General features: G+C 34.5%; 3 protein-coding genes across 19 annotated transcripts in view; 1 reads left to right on the top strand and 2 right to left on the bottom strand.

Moving 5' to 3' along the window:
• The window catches only part of ATP8A (ATPase phospholipid transporting 8A1), a 41,460-nt gene extending 29,924 nt beyond the window's left edge, over positions 1–11,536 (top strand). For 6 of the 11 annotated variants that reach the window (XM_087405290.1, XM_011056710.2, XM_011056713.2 and 3 more), the window contains 16 exons: positions 1,125–1,405; positions 1,487–1,781; positions 1,884–2,110; positions 2,190–2,566; positions 2,631–2,768; positions 2,854–3,006; positions 3,085–3,282; positions 3,365–3,464; positions 3,543–3,787; positions 3,858–3,983; positions 4,073–4,213; positions 4,310–4,428; positions 4,512–4,646; positions 4,719–4,823; positions 7,656–7,753; positions 10,102–11,536. In XM_087405290.1, the coding sequence (XP_087261416.1) occupies positions 1,125–1,405; positions 1,487–1,781; positions 1,884–2,110; positions 2,190–2,566; positions 2,631–2,768; positions 2,854–3,006; positions 3,085–3,282; positions 3,365–3,464; positions 3,543–3,787; positions 3,858–3,983; positions 4,073–4,213; positions 4,310–4,428; positions 4,512–4,646; positions 4,719–4,823; positions 7,656–7,753; positions 10,102–10,250 (2,887 nt within the window). In that variant the 3' untranslated portion in view covers positions 10,251–11,536. The other 5 variants (XM_087405294.1, XM_087405291.1, XM_087405295.1 and 2 more) reach the window with 5 other exon arrangements.
• LOC105146563 (uncharacterized) lies at positions 11,342–17,924 on the bottom strand. Its single transcript, XM_087405310.1, has 6 exons — positions 16,956–17,924; positions 16,324–16,554; positions 15,479–15,885; positions 14,466–15,045; positions 13,345–13,986; positions 11,342–12,644 (listed from the first exon to the last, which is right to left on the bottom strand). Exons 1-6 carry the CDS (start codon positions 17,312–17,314, stop codon positions 11,969–11,971), a joined length of 2,895 nt encoding a protein of 964 aa, XP_087261436.1. The 5' UTR covers positions 17,315–17,924; the 3' UTR covers positions 11,342–11,968.
• A 136-nt stretch (positions 17,925–18,060) lies between these two features.
• The window catches only part of LOC105146451 (uncharacterized), a 47,936-nt gene continuing 42,201 nt past the window's right edge, over positions 18,061–23,795 (bottom strand). For all 7 annotated transcript variants that reach the window (XM_011056727.2, XM_087405302.1, XM_087405298.1 and 4 more), the window contains 4 exons: positions 23,319–23,432; positions 22,898–22,996; positions 19,138–19,695; positions 18,061–18,567 (listed from right to left, as the gene is read on the bottom strand). In XM_011056727.2, coding sequence (XP_011055029.2) covers positions 18,400–18,567; positions 19,138–19,695; positions 22,898–22,996; positions 23,319–23,432 — 939 coding nt within the window. In that variant the 3' untranslated portion in view covers positions 18,061–18,399. The remainder of the gene's footprint in view (positions 18,568–19,137; positions 19,696–22,897; positions 22,997–23,318; positions 23,433–23,795) is intronic.

Here is a 23,795-nt window from a genome sequence, read left to right as displayed (position 1 = left end):
TCATATCTGGGTTTGTTCCTTTCTTGGTGAACATTTTTTTTTTAATTTTTCATACAATTTTTTAGAATTTCTGAATAATTTGATAACTTTTTCGAAAATTTCTCAAATTTTTTTTATACAAATTGGAACACTTCAGAAATCTATATTTTTTCTAAAATACATATAAGTATTCTGAAATAATTCGGAGGCATTACGAGATACTAAGCAGGTACGCTCCAGCATAAGGCGCAAAATTTGGAGGGACACAAAATTTTAGGCAGCGCTATTCTTATAAATATAAAGCTCTACCTTACTTGATATTTTAAATGAAAGCTAAAAGTGGTTTTCTGAAAATCTTTTCAAATTTATCAATAGCGTTACAGATCTTATTAACTGTGCCAATGTCTGTTGCAATTGCAGAGGCATCTTTTTCAAAATTAAAAATAATAAAGAATTATCTGAGAAATACAATGATGCAGACGCGATTATGCAATTTAGCTATGATCAATTGAATAAGAATTGGCGAATAGTTTTGATTACGTAATCAGTCTTGATTACATAATAATTAAAGACGTAATCAGACAGTATATTTTCAAAAACCAGAACTAAAGCCAGAAAATATAATAATATGTTGCATTAAGCGTTAAATATTATTACAAAAAAAAAATTAAATTTATTATATTCGTATTCCTATGTTATGCAAATTGGTGGAAATTTCTTTTTTTTTTTTTAATTGTTTGTTCGTTGCCGTTGACGAGAGATCGATGCTTCAGAGATTTAGCAATCCTTGTGATGAGACGCAAAAGTATATTCCAGCGTAGAACACTAAAGGCGGTTGTAACACCTCCGCTGAAATATTAAAAAAAAAATTTAAAAAAAGATGAGCATTAAAAAAAGATCTAAGAAAAGATGTAGGTAGACTTCTTAACATTTCTAAAAATGTGCTTTACAATTTTTATAAAAATTCTGAGAAAAATTTTCATCAGGGTTCATGTCAATTCGTCATTTATCAATTACGAAGTCTTAAATATTTTTCACGTATTGTATTTTTATTAACGAAAATGACATTTGTTAATTGTCTTTATATCTTTATGTGCGTCAGTTAATACGTTATTACATCACAAGCGGCATTGTTTCTTTCACAGGAGCGTAGCTTTAGGACCCGATCAATTATTACTCCGTGGCGCGGTGTTGCGGAACACGCGATGGGTATTCGGTGTAGTCATATACACGGGGCACGACACGAAACTCATGCAGAATAATACCGCGACAGCGCCATTAAAACGATCCACTTTGGATCGGTTGATCAACACGCAGACACTGATGTTATTTTTCATACTTCTTCTGTTGTGCATTCTTTCCGCGATTTTCAATGTCGTATGGACGAATGCCAACAAAGAAGGTCTCTGGTATCTGGGATTACAAGGTAAATGCATGGTACAAGCGGACTCCTGTTGGCATAGCATCTCAAAGAGTACTCAAGTTTTACCCTTTTTTTTCTTTGCAGAAGAAATGACTAAGAACTTCGCTTTCAATCTACTGACGTTTATTATTCTCTTCAATAATCTAATACCGATATCGTTGCAAGTGACGCTCGAGGTAGTGAGATTTGTTCAGGCCACGTTTATTAATATGGACATAGAAATGTATCATCCGGAGACGGATACTCCAGCGATGGCTCGTACGAGTAATCTGAACGAAGAGCTCGGGATAGTTAAATACATATTCACGGATAAAACCGGCACCCTTACGAAAAACGTTATGGAATTTAAGCGATGTTCGATCGGTGGAAGACTGTACGAGTAAGTTTCATGCCAATGGTATACTTTTTTCTGCCATAGAAACTCATATAATACTGAATCATCGAATATTAATTTGTGTGTTGAACTTTGAATATTTTATAGTTTGCCAAATCCTTTAAATGGTCACGAAAGTACAAGTGATAGCAGCTGCGAATTAATTAAGGATATCATGGAAGGAAGGTCCGTGCGCGATTTGTCGAATCCTATTGATAAGAAGAAAGCGGAGCACGCGATCATACTTCACGAGTTTATGGTCATGTTGTCGGTTTGCCACACGGTTATTCCTGAAAAATTAGACGACTCCATAATCTACCACGCAGCGTCTCCTGGTAAGAATCGCTTGCGAAATTCTTGTTTGATACATTATTTAACTAAGAATTATGTTACATTCTTTTTTCTACGCGTTAGATGAAAGAGCGCTAGTGGATGGAGCACGTAAATTTAACTACGTGTTCGATACGCGGACGCCCAGTTATGTGGAAATTGTAGCTTTAGGCGAGACGTTGCGTTATGAAATCCTAAACGTTATAGAATTCACTTCGGCTAGGAAGCGTATGTCTGTGATCGTGAAAACGCCTGAAGGAAAGATTAAGATTTTTTGCAAAGGCGCAGACTCGGTCATCTATGAAAGATTAATGTCGACTTCTTTAGAAACCAGCGATCTTGACCTAGAGCACGCGGATGATTTTCGTGAGACGACCCTAGAACATTTGGAAGCCTTTGCCAGCGATGGATTACGAACGCTTTGTTTTGCCTCCGCAGAAATACCTGATAACGTTTACCAGGTGTGTATTCTATTTTGTTTTGAAGTTAATAAATTATCTAACAACTTTCGACAATTTTTTACAGTGGTGGCGCGAATCGTACCATAAAGCATCAATTAGTCTTAGAAATCGTGAAAGTATGCTGGAGCAAGCTGCAAATTTTATTGAGACTAAACTTATGTTATTAGGAGCAACTGCTATTGAAGATCAACTACAAGATCAAGTATGGAATATTATTAAATGATGGAAAAGTTGAACATGGAATTATAATGTCTTATTGAATTTTTTGCAATGCTATATAATTTCAGGTTCCAGAAACAATACAAGCTTTTATACAAGCTGATATCCATGTTTGGGTATTGACGGGAGATAAGCAGGAAACCGCCATAAATATTGGGTACTCGTGTAAATTGATAACTCATGGAATGCCACTTTACATCATTAATGAATCTTCTTTGGATGTAAGTAGGTGATTATCAAAGTTTTAAATTTTCAGTCGATCGTCTAACGTAAAATGTTTTACGTAATATGTATCATAGAAAACAAGAGAAGTCATCATTCAACGCTGTCTTGATTTTGGGATTGACTTGAAATGCCAAAACGACGTAGCCCTGATTATAGACGGCAGCACGTTAGATTACGCTTTGTCTTGCGACATCAGGATGGAGTTCTTGGAATTGTGTTCAGCTTGCAAAGTTGTTATCTGTTGCAGGGTGTCGCCAATTCAAAAAGCTGAGGTAACATTTTAATTCTATTTGAACTTACATAATATAATCAATTGCAATGTTCTAACTTCTTTCAAATGTTCTGACAATTTAGGTAGTTGATTTAATCACTAGTAACAAGAAAGCGGTGACTCTTGCGATCGGGGATGGCGCAAATGATGTGGCAATGATACAGAAAGCTCATATCGGCGTCGGTAAGTTTTATTGCGCCTATTAATTTTTGTTAAATATTTTTGTCATTAAAACATTGCGATGTTTCGCTCTTCTTGTAGGTATTTCAGGTGTGGAAGGTCTTCAAGCGGCTTGTGCCTCTGATTACTCCATTGCACAATTTCGTTTTCTGAAACGTTTGTTATTTGTTCACGGCTCTTGGAATTACAGCAGAATGTGTAAATTAATCTTATATTCGTTTTACAAGAATATCTGTTTATATGTTATCGAATTATGGTTTGCCATCTATTCCGGCTGGTCCGGGCAGATCCTTTTCGAAAGATGGTCCATTGGGCTTTACAACGTGGTAAGTTTTAAAAATTGTACATATTTTGCTGTAATAAATAAAATTAATTTACAATGACTCTGGTGTATAGGTCTTTACCGCTGCGCCTCCGTTAGCTATGGGTCTCTTTGATAAAGTGTGTTCCGCGGAAACTCATTTAGCCCATCCAGGACTGTATGCGACGAAGAATAACGGCGAATCGTTTTTCAATATTAAAGTAAATATAAAGTGTTAAATTTAGAAGTATAATAGTATAGTTTTAAAAAAATGAGACGTTTCTAAATGTATCTACATATTTAAATATAGGTATTTTGGGTATGGATTATAAATGCATTAATTCATTCATCGCTATTGTACTGGCTGCCGCTAATGGCTCTGAAACAAGACGTTGTTTGGGCAAATGGTAGAGACGGCGGTTATCTTTTATTAGGAAATTTCGTCTATACCGTGAGTACAACATCCTTCATATTATGTAATGCTATGAGAGAAAATTTATGAAAGTTCTCATGAAAAAGATTACTTACATAGCGTGTGATTTCTCAGTATGTTGTAGTAACAGTATGCGGGAAGGCGGGTCTAATAATAAACTCGTGGACATGGGTTACCCATTTAGCGACGTGGGGGTCTATAATACTCTGGTTCTTATTTATTTTTATATACAGGTAAGATTCTTTCGACATAACATTGCTATGAACTTTCACGCATTAACAACAAGTAATACATTTATGCATTCTTGTTGTTGCAGTAATTTTTGGCCCGTTTTAAATGTTGGTGCTGTGATGCTGGGTAATGATAAAATGTTATTTTCATCGCCTGTTTTTTGGCTAGGACTTATATTAATACCTATCGCGGTATTGCTGTTGGATATCACAGTAAAAGCGTGAGTACAGCTACTGCTAAATGCGGGCACATTTATACGATAATATTTTATATTTATGGTCTATTTTATTAGAGTGAAGAATACAATTTGGAAATCTGTAACGGAAGCAGCTCGAGAGAATGAAATTAGGAAGTCCGATCCTGGTGATATATTCAACAATCAGGATTATAGAAGCTCGTAAGTACTTCCATTTCTTTTATCCAAGACTAACACATAAAAAATACAAAATAGCATTTTAAATGATAGAAGAGAGCTTTCTAACATTTAATTCAGATTATGACGAAAGATTGCATTATTATAATCGACGATTTAGGCTGTCCGATAAACAAAATATCGATTTATTATTAATTTGTTTCATTGAAAGAATTAGCGTACATCGTAAAAACATTTAATATTCTATTGGTGCTATTAGTGCATGAATCGTTTTAATAACCATATATATTTTGTTGACTTATTGAAACTGTGCATGGCTTTCTAAATTCTAGCTCCATTATCGCGTACTATTTGTATTTGAGAATAGATTTATATTGGTGCCTGAGTGGTTTGACTAAAACTGTGAACAAAAATCCTATATGTTTTGGTACATTTAGGTGCATGTATGTAACAACTATTACTAATCTAATCTAATCATGGGAAACTTATCTGATTTTCTTAAACTAACTGCCGTTTGTCTGTTCGCTTACGTGTTAATCGGAGTGCATCTTGAAGATGACAAACCTTTAATTATGCCTACTTAAATATCATTGCCTCCTAATTGAGCGGATAAATATGAATTATGACAGGAGGTCGACGAAGCGATGGTTAAATCGATATTGGACCTTGATCTATCCGCGACGAAGACGCAGTAGGCTGAGAGTGTTTCCGTTTGTAGCACGTGGCTCGTGGTTTACGCACCGTTCCGAGCATGCATCAACCGCAACACTTCAAATCTCATATTCCTGAATAATCTTCCCATCCATCCGATATATTCCTGTCTTCCAAGAATGTCAATATAGTAAGCGTTTAATATATGCGATTATTATGCGCGAACATGTTCCTTTCGAGTGCAATATTAGAATTAACGTAATGAATCTTGTGCAGTATAAAATGATCAGTGCTGAACTTCATGCAGCACAGTTTTCTGTATACGTATGCACTATGAATTATTCGTCTAGTCTTTGCGTATCCAGAAATATTTATATTTTTTTTTGTTTGAGTTATGTTAAAAATGTATATGCATTTCTTATATTTTTTTTTTTATATTTGATATGTGATGTTCAAAGGATACAATTATAATGATTTAATAATTGTAGATATAATTGTATATATTTATTTAATTCAGATGTATTGAATGATATGTTATATCCAATAGAATCTCTCGCACGGCTTTCATTCCCGGTTCAATTATTTGCATTATTTTGCAAGATTGTAAAAAATATGCATTATAATACGGTGACGTGCTACAGGTTCTGTTGTATAGTATACCTCTAATATATTTTCTGTTATCATTATCATTGTTATTAATCCTGCCTCTTGTTTTAAGTTTAAAAATTTACTTTACATATCCTCCATTATTTACATAGCATCATCAATTAATGTATTCCCTATTACACTGAAAAAAATTGTTAAATTTTAATAAATATTTGTTTGAATAGTATTAATTAAATATTTATTAAGTGTAAACGTAAATGTATACTTATTTGGTATAGGAACCATTAATTTAACTATCATTTTTTTATTTAGTAAATATTTATTTACCGTAAATGTTAAATTAGTATTATTCAAACAAATATTTTATTAAATTCAGTACATTTTTTCTCAGTGTAGCATACAATACGTATGACAGCAAATCCCTTATTTTTTATAACTGTATACATACGTGCACATAAAATATTCCAATGGAGCTAGATCGGTATATTTAGATCTCTACCTTAGGATAAATGAATTCTAAGTCAATGTAGCATTAGAAGAGTTCTTGTATCCTCCCAATTATTCTCTTAGGATACGATCAAAGTCTTACTACAAAGCATTTCGAGGCGTTTGATTGACCAATCAGAAGAAAAAATTTTACTAAATAGCCAATTAAAGAATATTTCAAAGCATTTGTAGCATCACGTTGACCGTATTCTTCAAGTAAATAGAGCTTATAGAATTAACGGTGTATCAGCTACTATACTAATTCACTGTAAACGATTTGTCGTTCGTTAATGCGGTCTTTTTTGATGTGTTCTCTTACGTGGTATCCCGTGCAGGCCTGTGCATGCCATCGCCGATCTCGCGAGGTGTAAGTACTCCCCCAGTACCCAGTATATAATTTCTCAGTACTCCTACTTATATCTTTTTTTTTCTTTCTCCACATTATAAACAAGCGAGAACACCGCCGATTAATGAGATCGCATGATCGTTTAATGTACCGCTGAGCTAAAAAGGCTAAGCACAGAGCACAGCGATTTGAAAACGGCAATCACGCAATTTTTCTCACGTCTCGGTGTAGTTCACGATGATTCCTAAGGCAGTAATTATAACTTTGTTCATGCTTGCGATAGCATACGTATACACCTGGCTTATCAGCAGCGCGCATGTCTAATTATCATAATTAATTAATTAATTTTCTAGTAAGAGTAGTATTTTTCTCTTTGCCAATAAATTAATCCCCTCACGATCTTTACATTTGATTTTGTCTTGTTCTACTTGAATGATCAATGTTCTACTTGAGTGATCTTGTTTTACTCAATTCCTGCACAGTAATTGTATCGCACTTATCATGTATTCGTAACATCCATCGATGTGAAACAAAAAGAAAACTCGGAGTTTCGCGTTTGAGTTTGGAAAAGCATTGTCGGCCGAGAATATCCCGAAGACGAGAGATTATATAGAGCGACGATTTAGAAAGATAGACACTGAGAAAAAAATAAAGAACGAATTATAATTCGTCGTTTTGTCCATGCGACGACGACGCGTGGACGTGAGAGGAGCTCTCTCCGGCCAGCCGAGAATCTTTAAATCATTACTGAATGCCCGGCTTTGCAGATTGACCGAGACGGCGAGGTTGCTGAAAAATGTTAAAAGCGTTTTCACCAGGCGCTCGAACGCCGCCTCCAGAGTCAATGTCGAGGTGGAGCTATCACGTAAGTTGTCTCTTCCACAGACACTTGCACACAGCCCGGAGATTTCCCATTTACGATGCCCAGGATCGGTCTCACCCCTTAATGATCTTCCAAATCGATTAACCCACCCTTTCGACAACTTTATAACTCTCGCGAAAATACTTTCTTACTGGGGTAAATTGTTTTAACGTGTTTCTTCATATACTTTACTTTTTCGCACTTATTTCTAATATGCTACTTTATTTCTAATACGAGCACGCGCTTAATTTCACCGGCTTTCCGTTCTTTTCGTCCGTCCGTTCGTCTCGTCCGTTTAGCTTTATTTTATCGATGAGTGTCGTCCCAAAATATTTTAAATTATTATTTCAAACGAATTCTACGTGTTTTAAATTTGATTATTTAACTGCACACTCTTGCACATGCACCATGTTTGATCTCGTAGCTGAAATATATTTACTTTTTAGCAGCCGATGCATTGCGCCAGGTGTACTGGAAGTCGCGCCCTTCTTTCATTTTTTAATAGAAATCTTATGAAGGGGAGTACAGACTTTTGTACAACGCATAACACGTAATGCATAAAAAAATATACAAATCAAAGTTTTTCGTTTCTTTCTTTTCTATGAAATAAAGAACTCTGATTGATTCGATTTCTTATACTTTATGTGCAATGCGTTATGCAAGAATTTGTGCTCTCTGCTTAACACGTATTCTACAATCAACAAGTCATTAATAATAAATTAGAAGTCAGAAGCTAAAAATGAATCATAGTCAAATGTAAGAAGAATAATTGATTATGATTGGTCAATTTCTAGCATCTGTCTTCTGATTTATTACTAATGGCTTATTGTAGAATGTGCGTCGCAATACAGACTTTTGCATAACGCATAATGCATAGTGTATAAGCGAATCAACTAATCAGAATCTTTTCTTTCCTTCCATTCCATGGAAAAGAAAAATTTCGATTAGTTGATTCCCTGATGCACTATGTATTATGTGTTATGCAAAAGTCTGTGCTACAGCCTTTAAAGGTGAGAATATAGTCTTGCATGATGCATAATGCATAATGGATTATTTACAATAAACTATTACATAAGTTTTAAGTCTATAATATAGATTAACTTTAATCTTAGCTCAACTTGTTCTTTATCTTTTTTTTTAATTTTTAGAACTAGAAAAAGAAGAGTTAGTTGAACCAAGATTAAGATTAAATTATATTGATAGAAACGAGCATAGGAAATTGATCAATGATATATCAATGATGTATTCGATTATTTTTCATGTCAACTGTGATTGGTCAATTTTTTACGGTTTAAGACTTAAATTTAGATAATGGCTTATTATAGAAAGTTCGTAAAAAAATTAATCAATCAAAATTTTTTATTTCTTTCTTTTCTGTGAAATAAAATAATAGAAGAGATAATAATAGATTCTGATTGGTTGATTTTCTTATGCTTTATGTATTATGTGTTATACAAAAGTTTTGGTGCTTCGACTTTATAACAGCATCCGGTCACGAAATGACAAATTTTTTATTAGCCCGTCATTTTTGTCAGTAAGTTAAAATGAATAAAATAATATAAGTTAAAATAAAATAGTATATACATCCTTTTTTCTCACTTTTATTTTGACAAAACTACTTGTGGTCAGACTCTGTTATAAGGACTTTAATTTTTAAAACTTATCGGTATCATATCGAATGGCAGTGCGACAATTCCGGAACACCTGTATATATATATAGAGAGAGAGAGAACTATGATTTTAATTAGCGGAACTAGAGAACATTAATCCGAGACTAGAGACTAGTTTATTTCTTGCTATAAATAACGCTTTACTTGAATTCCAATATTTAAATATTAATACCGAGAATCCCCGGCTGCTATGGACGCGTCTAGTGATGAGCTGACAAATCTATCTTGAAACACGAAACTGTTTTACGCGATGTGAAATGTAATTTTCGTGAATATATACCCAGAGAAAAGTTTTTTCGATTTAAAGAAATGTTTCTTTGCTATATGGTTAAAGAAAATTTCTTTGATTTGAATCGTGAATGTCATTTCTTTGATTTAAACATTTTTTAAAATCAAATAAAAAATGTATTTTATTAAAGAAATTATGTTCAAGAAATCAAAGAAATGACATTCATGAAAATTTTTCAGAAAATTTTTTCATAAATTTTCATAAATTTTTTCTTTAACTGTATAGCAAAGAAAATTTTCTTTGAATTGAAGAAACCTTTCTCTGGGTGTGCGAATTACTTGAAAATTTATGAGAAAGATAACGGACAGTTGATCGCTTGACGTGGCGAATTAGACAAAGTAGAAGGCAGACTTCCGACGCTTTGCATACCCAATTAATAAATGTTCTTATAGCAGAGATTAATGAATTGCGACCTTTGTTATTGCGCATGCTGCGCGATGCAGATGGTTTCGCGTTCTCGCAAGAGGAAGGTGGCTCGGTGACTCAGACGGACGTGATCAGAGCCTACGACACGAATCTTCCGAAACCCGGTGGCATGTGATTTAAGCAGGGTGGCCGCCGTGCGGCAAAATGATGCAGGCTGCTCTTCCAAGCGGCCTGAGTGATGAGCTCCGCGTTTTACTCGATTGACGAGAGGATCATCAGAACGACATTGGGATCAGATCGACGATAAGTTTAAGGATCGAGAAGACTCGAGAGAAAAAATTCCTATTCTTTAATTCATATTTTACTAAGTTAGAATCTGACGATCCTAACGACAATGGCCTTTCAATCGCGACTGATCACTAAAGTATTTTATTTCGCTGGACTTATCACTCGGAAAAAGGGAATTGTATACTTGTAATCTAATGCGTGCATTCGAAATGGATGCGACTAATTAATATGTCAATAATGTTCGAAGAAAGGATTCCTCTTTGAATTACTGCGATCTACTTTTACAGAAGAAATGCTCTAATATTAGCACGAGTAATTATTTTGATACTTCATGAAATTTATTCTAATATATCGTAGAGATCTCGTCCTTAAAGTATCGGGTAGCAACACATTTCGCTCGCGATGCATTTGGAAACGCATTTCATGTTAGCGTCAAAATTGTGTACGCAGTCTTATATGGTTAAAAAAAAAAGAGAAGAAGAAGAAAACCGCATCTATTCTTGTAAAACGCAAGAACGGAATGCCGTTCTATTTCTTCTTCTAAGGAATAAAAATTGCGAATTGCACAAATTGTAATTGCGATCTTAAATGTGTTAAAATATACACAGTATATATATATATATTTATTTTATACATAAATAGATTTGTCATGCGAGATAATTATCCTGGGTGCGCATTCGAGCGGGATCTTTCTGGAATATCTCTATTTGATATATATATATATATATATATATATATATATATATATATATATGTGTGTATATAAAAGAGAATTTGTACATTTCGAAGATTAGAGTTTCGATGATTGCGACCGATGGAGGATTACGTTCGATTTTGTGCCAGAAAAAGACTGTTCCCTTTGTCCGTTATTATATGTATATTACATTACTCTTTACTTATTCTTTTAAATCGATAACGTAGATATTTCATTTTCAATGTACATACATGAAACTACATTGTTATCTAGTCAGAATCTGGTACCTATCAGAGATTCACTTTTCCGACCATCACACTCTTTTTTTAAGTTTATGACTGAGAAATTTAATAGATAAATATATTATATATGTAAGTGTATATACATACATATTTATATATGTATAATATACACACATATAATATGTGTAAAATAACAATTGTATATACTATGTTCGGAATAAAACGGTGATAAAGAAATTGTCTTAATCTTTTCCCAAACAAAAAATTATAACAAATTAAGTAGAAGTATACAGAATATCAATTAGTACTCATTATCTAATATTTGGAGGTATAATATCTGAAATCTTATTTTTATTAAAGTATTATTAAAGTTTATAGCAATAAATAATCGTACAAAGCGTGTAGATGATACTTCATTGAGTAAAAATACTTCTGTATAAATCATAAATAACTGAACATTCCAATATGTCATTGTCTTAAAGAGAATATTTACGGATAAACAATCAGCGTACTTTGCTAGTATATCGATATTTTATCTATTTTGTGGCGCTCGAAATAATAAAATAATTACGATTCTCTTTCGCTCTCGAGATAAATGCATGATGATAATTAAAATTGGCGATTGCACATCAATCGTCGATAATGTAATTCTGATTTGCCAATGCAGATTCAAGTTGTCCTCGGCGGTTCCAACATGAGACTGATGAAGAAGTTTTCGCGGTCCTCTCTGTAACGCGCCTTCAGAAGATATTCGCACGCAAAAGAGTTTAATGGGAAATTGTAGCCCAACGCGAATCTCTGGCAGTCTGTCAGCCAGGCCGCGATGTCGATAACGCGTTTCCTCCTCAAATCCGCATTTTTCAATTTCTTCTTATTTTGCGAGCGTACTTTCATCTCCAACGTAAACACGCGCCAACGATTAAAAAACCTGCGTGCAAGATATCGCTGCCCGCACGTCCAGACATCGCTCTTAGTTTCATCAATGACGTTCTGGTGGGCCGTGAATTTTATCCTGGTCAGTGTCGCTGTAAAAATGCGCCTAGCTAAAGATTGCTTGGATTCTATTACATTCTTGTCATCTCTTGAGTGATGATCATTGAAGTTATTATTAATAGATAAAGACTCTGAAGTCCCATGAATTCGCGCGGTTAACTGTTTCTTTGTGAAGAACGGTGCAAAATTCGCTTGAATTTCTTTCAGGCTATTTAATCCCAGAACCTTCATCAGAAAATGACCAACGTATGGCATACAAGGTGGATTACGTTTTGCTACGATCCAGATTTTTCGATACTTTGAACATCGTGGGCTTTTATAAATTTTGGACAACCTCTCCATCGTCGCGTATCTAAAACATATATGATTGTGTCGGTACTAAAACATTTTTTGTTTTTTTCGAAACAGAGTAATTAACAAAGCAAGAATCAGGAAATATTTCTCAGATTTTATTTATTAATTTATTAATTTATTCGCGTGTATAGTAAAAAAAAACATTTTATATTTGTGTTAAAATCAATTCTTGTTGAAATTTTTATGTTGAATTTTTAACACATATTCAAATATATTTATTTAACGTGAATCCGTTATTTGAATATCTTATATTAAATTAATATTCAATATTTTTTTATGTCAAAATAATACAATCTATGCGTAAGTGAACAAATAACATAAAAATAATTTATTCTAAAATATAAATTCTAAGAATAAATGAATAAAATGTTCCAATTTAACATATTATAAATTTTACTAAAGAAATATGCTTACGCAAATTATGTCAATGTTACATTTTTTGCGTTAATTTTTTATATAATATTTGTATTACTTCGTAATATATTTATCTTATGTTAAATTTGAATGAAGACTGTTTAGGACACGTAAAATGTGTTAAATTTAACAGAATGTTTTGACTGTGTATTAAAAATGTATAATAAACTTATTCGTTTAGAGAAAGAAGATTACGGTAAATGTTACTAATTAATTATCAAAAGGAATTTTTTTTCTTTGATATTTAATTAGGAAATTCTAATGGATCTTAAACGACAAGAAACCTGCTGGCGTGATGAGTCCTCAGATAGGACCAGCTTTTCCAAAGCCTGTAAATCGGCGGAGCCTGTAGACCAGCCAGGATGGACCTGCAAGACTGAAAATTGCCGAGCGCAAAACACTTGTCAGCGGCATTGATAAATCTCGCCATGATCCTAGTCCTCATGTCGAGCTGCTTAATCGCGAGGATCTCGCTAACGGTCAGGCAGGCGATCCGGTGACTGAAGGCGATCCACGCACCCAAATTCGGTGCGTTGCGCGACGATCTCTGGTACATCAGCGCCTCAATCTCGGTCGTGGGAATGCGGACGAAGAGATCACGATCGATCGACGTGAGTTGCGCGGCGAAGGTAGTGCTGTCCAGGTCCCACATGGTGATACGAAGAGTCATCCTTAGCAATCTCCGCAATTGTGCCGTGCCTTCATCGACGTTGACGTTCCTGTTCGTCTTTCCATCGCGTTTGCGTGCGCCGTTGATAGAAAGCACACGGTCCAAGAGACTGCTAGATTTTCCTGTAATCGCAACTTCGATATTGTCGTTCTCGCTTGATATCCGATTTTTTCGTCGGTAAAAGAATTTTCCTTTCGATTGCTTCTCCTTCCCGCGTCGAAAATTCTGAAGAGACGCTAAGTGATGCCTCAGCTCTCTGTCATAAGATGCTTTGTGTAAGACATACATAACTGATTACAGACTGATATCTAATGATATCTAATCCTCTTACGACAAACGATCTCTTCTCGAATTATTTAATAAAAAATGCAATTGAACGTTAAATTGGACAATTAAATTTAATTAAAATTAAATTCTCACACTAAAATTTTTATTGAAGTTAAGATAATTGAATTGATCTTTCGTTGATTAAGATATAAATTACATATAAAATGATTGTATCCAATACGACCTACCTAAGCATTACGATTTTTGCTAATTGTATTCGACATTGAAAACTAGTAGTCAAGTTCAAATCAGGAAATATTTTTTAACATTAACTGAAAATGTGAGATTTTTTTATGGATGCAATAAAGATTTAACTATCCGTGTAATGTTATCTATAAATAGCAAGTAAACTATATTGGACACCTTATACGGCTTTTAGAACAATGACAAATATTCTTTTTGTATCACCTGTAGGCAGCCACTGCTGCCTGAGGCCTGTACCAATATTCTGGCGTCCAGAAGAGTATCACTCGTCCTCTAGTGACAGCACCAATAATACTGGATCCGCCAGGTGTCAAGGCAGTGCAAGAGATGCTGGCTGTCAACTGGCGGCGCGAAACCGGAAGTCTCAGCTCCGGATCTGAGGGCTGTTTGCGAATGTTGACCGCACTCGGTGACCTGAGAGTCTGCACGGATTCTCGCTCGCCAGGTTGCACTGACCACGGGCCGAGCGCATGGAAAAAATGCGCTGCCGAAGATAAGCCGTATCTTCGCGGATGTCTCTGACCCTTTAAGGATCGGCAATTGTCCTCCCAAATTGTGACGCCGTTCTCGAGCAACTTACGAGCATCGATGACGTCCTCGTAGCTCGAATCACCGCGATAAGGACCCAGAATCAATTCGGAATTGCATTTCTCCGACACACCGAAGCCAAAACGCGATATTTTTAAAGTCCCTTTCGGCTCATTCTGATATTGTTGTTGACGTTTGCCATACTTATTTTCCAAATGCTCTACGAAATCGTCTTCGAAAAACATGTTTCGACGTTCTAAATGTTTTCGAATGTTTAATGTAATGTATTTCGATTGGGATATTTGCATTTCTAATATATTTATCGGATTCATTTAGTCGATAAATTATATTATTGTTCTTACAATTTTTTTAAACCCATAACAGAAGTACATACTTAAAAATAAATTTTCAAAGTCTCTATGTTATTAAAAATTATTATATAAAGAAAATAAAAAAATGTTTTCGTTTACATAAAAAATTAGAACACTTGAAATTATCACAAATATACGATAATTAGTCTACATAAATAAAACAAAACTGTGAAAAATAAAATTGAAATGTAAAATTATTCCCAAGGACCAGAACTCAGTTACGCTTCAGTTATGGGTTAAATTTCTATTATTAGGGAAACTTGAATCTAAAACGTATCTAAGTAGATAAGGAAAATTTATGACTTTCGCAAATCTAACCGTGACATCGGTTGTGCTTTCCAAGAACATTTATGCCGACACTGTTATCCAGTTGACAGACGTTGCAAGGCGAACTTTTGCAACTTGCGGCGTAATCGCAATGACATACATTGCGACTTCTTGCGAAAAGGACATTACAGAGTCCGCCGGCACGTTGAAATCTTGCCCGACCATCAAACTTTGTCTGACACGGCCAACTATGACAGGATTTCTCGCAAGCAATATAACGCGGCGTGCGATCTTCCAGCTCGTATCTAAGATCCTCTAGGCTGGCTCCAGCGAATCTCACCGGAACCGGCGTGTAATTGCCGTTCATCAACTCGTTGTAACGCGGTCCGAGATACAAATTCTTCTCGGTCCATGTTGGAGCAACATAGTCGCCGGCACCTCCATAATGATTCCATACTCTGTACGCATTTTGTTTTTTGGACATGATATTATCACTAATCAGTATTCGTTAAAAAATTTCCTAATATTATTTCCTTAATATTTATGGTCCATTTTATTTTAAATTAATGTATTTTTGTTTGAAATTATAATATAATTAAATGATCTCTTTCATTTTGAAGAATAAAATCCGAAAAATAAGATTATGTAATTTAAAATTATGTGAAGTTGTAAAAAACATTTGTTATTTGTTTTCAAAACGTATGTAGTTGAAGACTGTCCAGATTCACTGGACCCATAAATACCAATTACAATTATTCATGATGTCAAGAGAATTGAAACGTTTTTGCTGAGACAAAATCGAAACTCGCCATTAAAAATAAATTTAGCTATTAAATACATTCGCGAATAGCATAAGTAATGTAAAAAGATAAAAATTAATTTACATCGATCATCACCTGAATATCGATCTTTTGCACCTCGCGTCGCGATTACTCCTGATTTCTATCTCAGACGACAGCAAATATAAAGCGCTGCTGCTCGATGAGCTCGCCGCCGTCGTTTCGGACAACGAGCTACCATTCGTCTTGTATGCCAGTAATCTTCGTACCTGCTCACACCAGATTTTCCAAGAAACCTTGCGTCGCTCACCACCCAGCTCGTAATAATTAACTCGACTGTCAATGAATCTAGGGCAATAAGTCTGAGATAAACCGAATGTAAAAATCCACTTTCTTTAAGAGAAAATTGATTAAAGATTTATATTTTTCAATTTCAGGGCTCTTATTCTGTAACTTTTAATATCGGCTGTGTTCCAAAATTCAATGTCAGCACTGAAAATTTATAGTTTACATTACATGCACTATAAATATATATTTCTGCACTGACAATAAATTTTGGAACAACTATTATCGTACCATCACTATACAGCTTTTTTATCATATTTAATGCCTGCACAATAATAATGTAATAATCAATACTATTCTTAAGAGTTACGAGTATAAGGACCCTGCTTAACGCAAGAGGAAAGAAAGAAAAAAATAGAGACTGTGATTATTTTATATCCCTCACTTTGTCTGAAGGAGTATACCTTGCCTTCAGAGTCCTGCGATGTCTCCTCCTAAACACGCTGAGCGTAACATATTCTAAGGGATACACAGACACGAGTTCGAAGCTCTCAATACTGGCGTCAATACAAGATGGGCAAAAGAAACCGGGATTAGTCTGAAGGATGTCGGCAGCAACGATCAACTTAGTCGGTGTAAGACCCAAAGTGACCTGACGAATTCCTCGTCCGTTCCTCGTGGTCTCCGCGAACGGCGACTCCACTAGAATTATCTCAGAGAACTCGTGGTACTCCGACAGCAGTAATTTGCGTATTCTATTATCCCGCGACCGATCGGACAATCTCGTTCCACGTGACGCGTTCATGGATAGCTTCTCTCGCATGGCGAGGAAGGGGATGGTATCGCACCGCACGAATCATCTATGAGATTCTACATGAACGAGGGATTTTTAAAGCGCTCGTTTACCTCCCAGTACCTAACCGTGCTAGATTAACACTTTCTTGATCGAAACGTCAGGGGAAGATGCGTACCGTCATTATTCACAGACAACTTCTCGCTTCTTGGGAATCGTTCTAAAACATAATAAGTGTGTAATACTTAAATATGCTCATGCAATACTGACCCTCTGAGATTGATCAAAATCGAGTGCTACGGAGACATAAGTGCTTCAAAATCAAACACTTTACGCGCGCGCGTTTTTTTTTTTTTTTTTTTTTTTAGAGAGAGAGAGAGATGGAGAGATCTCATAATCTCATAATTATAAATCTTTTTGTAAAAAAGTCATTTCATTTTTTTAATGTTTATATTTCAAATTTAAATTATTCCTATTAAAATATATTTAGTTTTTACTTTTTTACACGAGTTATATCATTTTTTTTAGTTCTTCGAAATTAATTAGTGCTTTTTAATTAAATTGAATGGGTCTTATAAATCCAATGTCAACTCCGAAGAGTTAACATTAAAGTCGTAAAATTAATGTTTTTTGGCTATTAAGTTTATGTCTATAATAACAAAATTCGTAGGTATATTCTTAATCATGGCCACAATTTTTAATTAATAAAAAACTTGAATGCCTCATGGATTTCATATATTAATTTAGGAAATCGATAAGGGGTTCAAGATCAAATATTATTATACGTGTCGTTGATTTTATTTAAAAATTCAACATTTCGTCGAATTTTCCGTTAAGATTCGTACATAGCCGCAGTAGATTACATTTAAGACTACGCGATAAATACTGGTCGTGAAACCTCGTCTCGATTAATAAGAATTAGCTCCTTACTTTCGGTGTATAATACGATAATAAATAAGATATAAAAACATGTAGGTGTAAAAGAACCTCGCCAATAGGGAGAGCGTCTTTTCACTTATATAATTAAGTCGAAATGGTGTTAGCGAAACGTGCAAAAATGTACAAAATTTACGAAGATACAAGATGATTGTTGCTACGTCTTTTCGACTCGATTCTTATCGACTACTATTTTCCGGATTCACTTTAATGGTGACTTTGTTGCTGAGAGCGGAAGCAAGCTTCTCGATGTTGCTCTGAAGAAGCTTGTTTGGCTCTGGATTCGTTGTTTCATTGCTAGATGTCGCCGCGTTCTCATGAATAGTCTTCACGGGCGACTGATTTTCCTAAAATGCAAAAACAAGTTCTCATTTTTTTTTCGGAATATCGTATTTTCTTTGAGAAAGAATTACAATATAAAATGCTATATAAAATTGACAATTAAATAATTCGATAAATTCCAGAAATGTTCAAGAAAAAATATGCAGTCGAAGTATTTATAACAATAAAAGTTTTAATGTCTTCCACTGATTTAACATTATTTTTTACATTTAGGAGAAGATATATATAATAATGAATTATATAAAAGTGACAACTATATAAGCTTATGTATAAATATATATAAATATAGAATTAATATATTAACATAAATATATATTAGAGATATATATATTATAATATATAAGAATTAACATAATATACATAATATAGTTGACTGAATTTTATAGTTATTGTAAAAAATAGTTTATTCAACTCCATGCATTAGTTTATTCGACTATGTATATACATTTATTCTATGTAAAAAAACTTGTACAATTGTCACTTTTATAGTTGCCATCATATTATGTTTTTCTCTGAGCGTATGACTAATCTTATTCTGCGGTAATTCATGATTTTGTTTTATTAGTATCGCTTACGCCTTCAGTCTTTCTTCTGAGGTTCGACCTCTGCAGGGTCGCGGCAAGCTCGTTCTGCAGCCTGGATACGACAGGGCTATTGTCCGACTCGTCAACACCGTTTTTGTCGCGACTCGGCTGTTGCGGCAAGAATTCCAACCTGGATGGCTGCTTCGTCTCACCCTCGTATGACCCTATCCTGATGGCCACCTTGCCGCTAGGTAACTTTGAAGGCTGAGCGCTGTTGGTCGGCGAGACCGGTGCAGCCGAATTCTTTGCGAGTTCCGCAACGGGGCTCGTCGCGGCGTCCTTGGGAATCTTGCTTGCAGTACCAACGTGTCGCGGACTATTGTTCGTTGAGGAAGGGCTCGTCACTGGGAAGTACGTTGGCGGTGGTTTCGGCACTGTATTGGGCGTCTCCTTCAACTTGAACGATTCGATGCTTTGCATCTCCACCGAGTCATCACTGTTCTGATTTTTAGAAGGAAGCGGAAGCGGAGGTGCTGGCGGTGGCACCGGAGGACCTGTTGTTGTCGACACCGTTGTTGTTGTCTCATTGAGCATTCTCTTCTGCTGTTCCTGAGAATGTAAACAAAACATATTGTTACGTCGTTTAATAAAAAGTTTGTAGTTTGAATATATTATATATGTATACAAAAAATTTTAAAATTATAATACTGTGCAAAAATAAAATTATATATTAAAAGGATTTAGTACACATAAAAGTATCATTCTATTGCTAAGAAAAATTATAAATAATCCGTTTTTACTCTTTTTCTTTTAAATAACGGTTATTTTTAACAAAGAATATTTTCTTAATAATAGTCTTAAACTTACTTATTACAAAAGGAGGAAAATTCATTATTATATTATTCAAAACATAAATTTATTTTCTTTCAAAGAATAAAATTTTGAAAAGTGACTTTATATAATAAGCAAATCAAAAATTTAATGATCTTGATTGAAGTATTAAATTTACTAAGATTCAGATTATATACTGTAGGTTTGAAAATATCAATTTAAAAAATTTGAAACAAGTAGTTAATATTTAAATAACAATATATTTTTTTCTATGTGCATATCACGCATATTTTATTAATTTAAAAAACTACGATTAAAAATTATTAATATATATATTCTAAAACAGAATATGTTGTATTTTCAAAATGTATTCTTAATTACACAGAACAATATTAAATATGTTTAACAAATTAATAAACTGTCCTTGGACACACGTGCTAGAGTTGTAAATTAAATTGCATATTAATGCTAATTGCACATTAACGCTAATTGTTTTGTATATAATAACTAACGTTGTAAGGAGTGATTGTGACCAGCGCTTGTTTCCTTACTGAGTCGGTTGTATTATTCGCCTTCGAGTTTTTATCCATATTTAATTCTGAATATTTTTAACAATATTTATAGCAATAGTGATACAAGAAATTTAATACATCATGTATTCCACTCTCCACGTGAGTTAGTCCTTTTTTTTGCTTGCACTTTTTACATTCATCGTGAGATCACACATACATCGAACGGTCACTTATATTATTTTCTATTAAATTTCACATGTACGAAACAGACTTTGTCTCTAACGTATATAGATTACATTAAAACAATCTTATTTATGGCAGTGTTCGTTTATTTCTTAAATATCTTAAAAGTCTTCAATTTTTTCATAAAATTTTCTTCAGCCTTTCGGAGTACCAATTAAATAGAATTATTCGTGTTGACAAAAAATTTTTTTTTACGTGTTGATGTTTTGATGAATATTCTCTCCTCTCTTCGCCACAAAATTTATTTCTTTATCCCGCTATTTTCTTCGAATCACGATCGAAGTGGCGATCACGCGTTTTTGCGGTATTTATTTCGCGGACCGCCGATCGCACGACGTGACGATGGTGAACGAGCAACTGAAGAAACGCAAGAAGAGCGCACGTTACGTCGCCTTACGCCGGCGGTTCTTATGTAAGCCCTATTATTTTGCACATCCGCCACAATTCGTAGGAAACTGCAGTGTTCGAGGCTGTGAGGAAAAAATGTGGCACAAGACCTCGCGTCGACGCGACGCGGCGTGTCGCGTTGCAACTCCCGGTATCGGATGCCTCGTACACGACGTGACGGTGCTATGATCACCGTCGCTCTTACGACGAATGAATCCACGAACGTCTCGATAACGATGATTAATGGACGATAAGGCGGTAACATAAGCTGTCAATCGGCCTTCTCGCTTGTGTAACAGTCACCTGCTCGCGGGAAAAAGTAAAGCAGTGATTTATCAACGATAACACGCTCGACTCTACTCGAAGAAAATAATATCCGGATTTCTCTTCGAAAAACGAGAAATATGTACGCGCACGAAATCACTTTGTTGCAACACACTATGATTTAGAGTTACACGTTTTAATCTAGAGAGACAGTCGTTCCCGTTATTCCTGTTATCCCGACAATCCGAAGACACTCGAGATACCGCTTGGTTTTGAATGCAGCTTTCGAATAATAATTATTAGCAATTAATTTCCGCAGCAGGTTTATTATTATTATTTCGTTGATTAAACTGTCATAAATGTTTCTACGTCAAAAACGGTGTATCGAGAATGATTGTAATGCGCGCTCTCGAGCAATTAATATAATTAGTTTATGTATAAACTACTTCCGCGATCAAACGGTCTATCTGCGATATCGTTCGTACATTTTACTTCCCGCGTGGTAATGCAAGAACTGAAACAAAATGTTGGAACATACGTGACTTTAAGGTGTGCAAACTGCTCGCTATCTCTCGACGTTTCAACAATTACTACCGAGCAGCCAATGTGTGCACCACACAGGTATATACACAGGTAAATATATTGGCGCGTCAGCAACGCATGCACACACGCATACGTGCATGACGATTACGTAGTCTGTACGCCACACCGACGACTATTCCGGAGTCTTCATAATTTCGTGCTCTTATCTGTTTGCACCGCCGGATCGTTGCTTAGCGGTTGTGTAATTAAAAATTCGTTACTCGAGCCGCCAGTTAACTATGCCTTGAAAATACGCAAGAAAAAGATGCATGCGGGTCGAAAGACCTTATATCTTCGCCATCTATTCACTTCGACATCTCGTTAAAGCGAAATTAACTTGATATACGATAAAAACGGCTATTGTTTTCGAGCGCGTTATATATCGTGCTTTCGCGCTTTAATTTTACGTTGTTAATTACGATCACCTTCGGAGAATTATCGTAATTGATATCAGTGAAACCTTACATTATACTTCAATTGCTTTTAATTTTTTAGTATTTGATAACTTATTGATAACTCGTCGATAACTTTTGATAATTTTGATTAGTTTGACTTTTTACAATTCAATTTACGTTTCGTCTAAAATTGATTCATTTTTTAAGATCAATTTTATTGCTGACATTACGCCAACCTCGACTACATGTTGTTAATATTTGATTGCAATTATAACATACAACACATTACGTCACTAATCGGTTTGAAAGATACGCTTATCATTGAACAGTACATCAGACTGGCGTCAGGTAGACTATTGTTATCGCATGAAAGTTGGAGCTTCATGTATTTCATTCCACATGGCAAAGTAAATTCGCGACTAATTATTTCTGTATACAGATCAGTAGTTACAAATTGCAACATACGTAAAAACATATTCAAAAGGTATTAAAAGAATATTTTATTATTTTAGAGTTGAGAGAATATTATTTTATTGTATCCCAAAATTTAGTTGCGCATTTTTAAATAATGCGTAAAATGAATTAATTTTTTCTTACCTTCTCCTGAATTTCTTTGGGCACCTGTTCCAAGGACTGCGCTTTTTGTTGAGCAGAATTGAACATCTTTTGGTGTGCACGTTTAAACTCCTCCATCAGCTAAAAAAAAAAAAGAAAAAAAAATTAAAATATCAATTTTATAGCAGGAGTTTTTGGATTCAGTCAGCAGATTCATGGCATGTATTCAGAATGTGTATAACGATATTATTTAGCATGAATTTAACACATAGTCACGCTACATACCACAGAATTTCAGAAATAAAAAAGATAAAAAATTTATCGATAAAAATGTATTCTTTATACGAAGCATCAGTTTTAAATTATAATAATTAATAGGCTGAATTATATACGATTTATAGATTCCTTATACATGTGCAATTAATTATATAATATTATATATACGTAATTGCAAGCAACTGACCTTATCGTGTGTGACTTTTTGCTCCTGCGATCTCAGAGTTTCAGGATTCTGAGGCTTGCGATTATCCGGAGTCTTTTCCTTTAACGTTTCTGCTTTAGCAGCATTATTCATCCTCTATGAGAAAGAAAAATAATGCGCAATATGTGATGAAATGATGAGTATAATAAATATAGCGATAAATTAAAAATATTAATTATTAAAGGCAATTAATAATTACTCGAGATAAAATAAAAATAATAAATGTACTCATAGAGAACATAATTTAAACATTTCTAAAAATGTATCTATATAGAAAAAATGAAGAAATTATAGTACCGAAGAAAACAATTTCTAACTATTTAATGAGATATAATCTAGTCTATGGATAAAAGATTAAACTTTTTGCAGTACATTATGTCGCAAGGTACTTCAACTGATTGATAACGCTCATCAATTTCTATCGCGACAGACATGGAAAACATAAAATATAAAAGATAT

This window comes from Acromyrmex echinatior, chromosome 4 (genome assembly GCF_024713525.1).
Source record: "Acromyrmex echinatior isolate Ae372 chromosome 4, ASM2471352v2, whole genome shotgun sequence".
NCBI lineage: Eukaryota > Metazoa > Arthropoda > Insecta > Hymenoptera > Formicidae > Acromyrmex > Acromyrmex echinatior.
The sequence above is the reverse complement of the archived record's forward strand: the minus strand, read 5'-3'. Positions and strand labels throughout refer to the sequence as shown.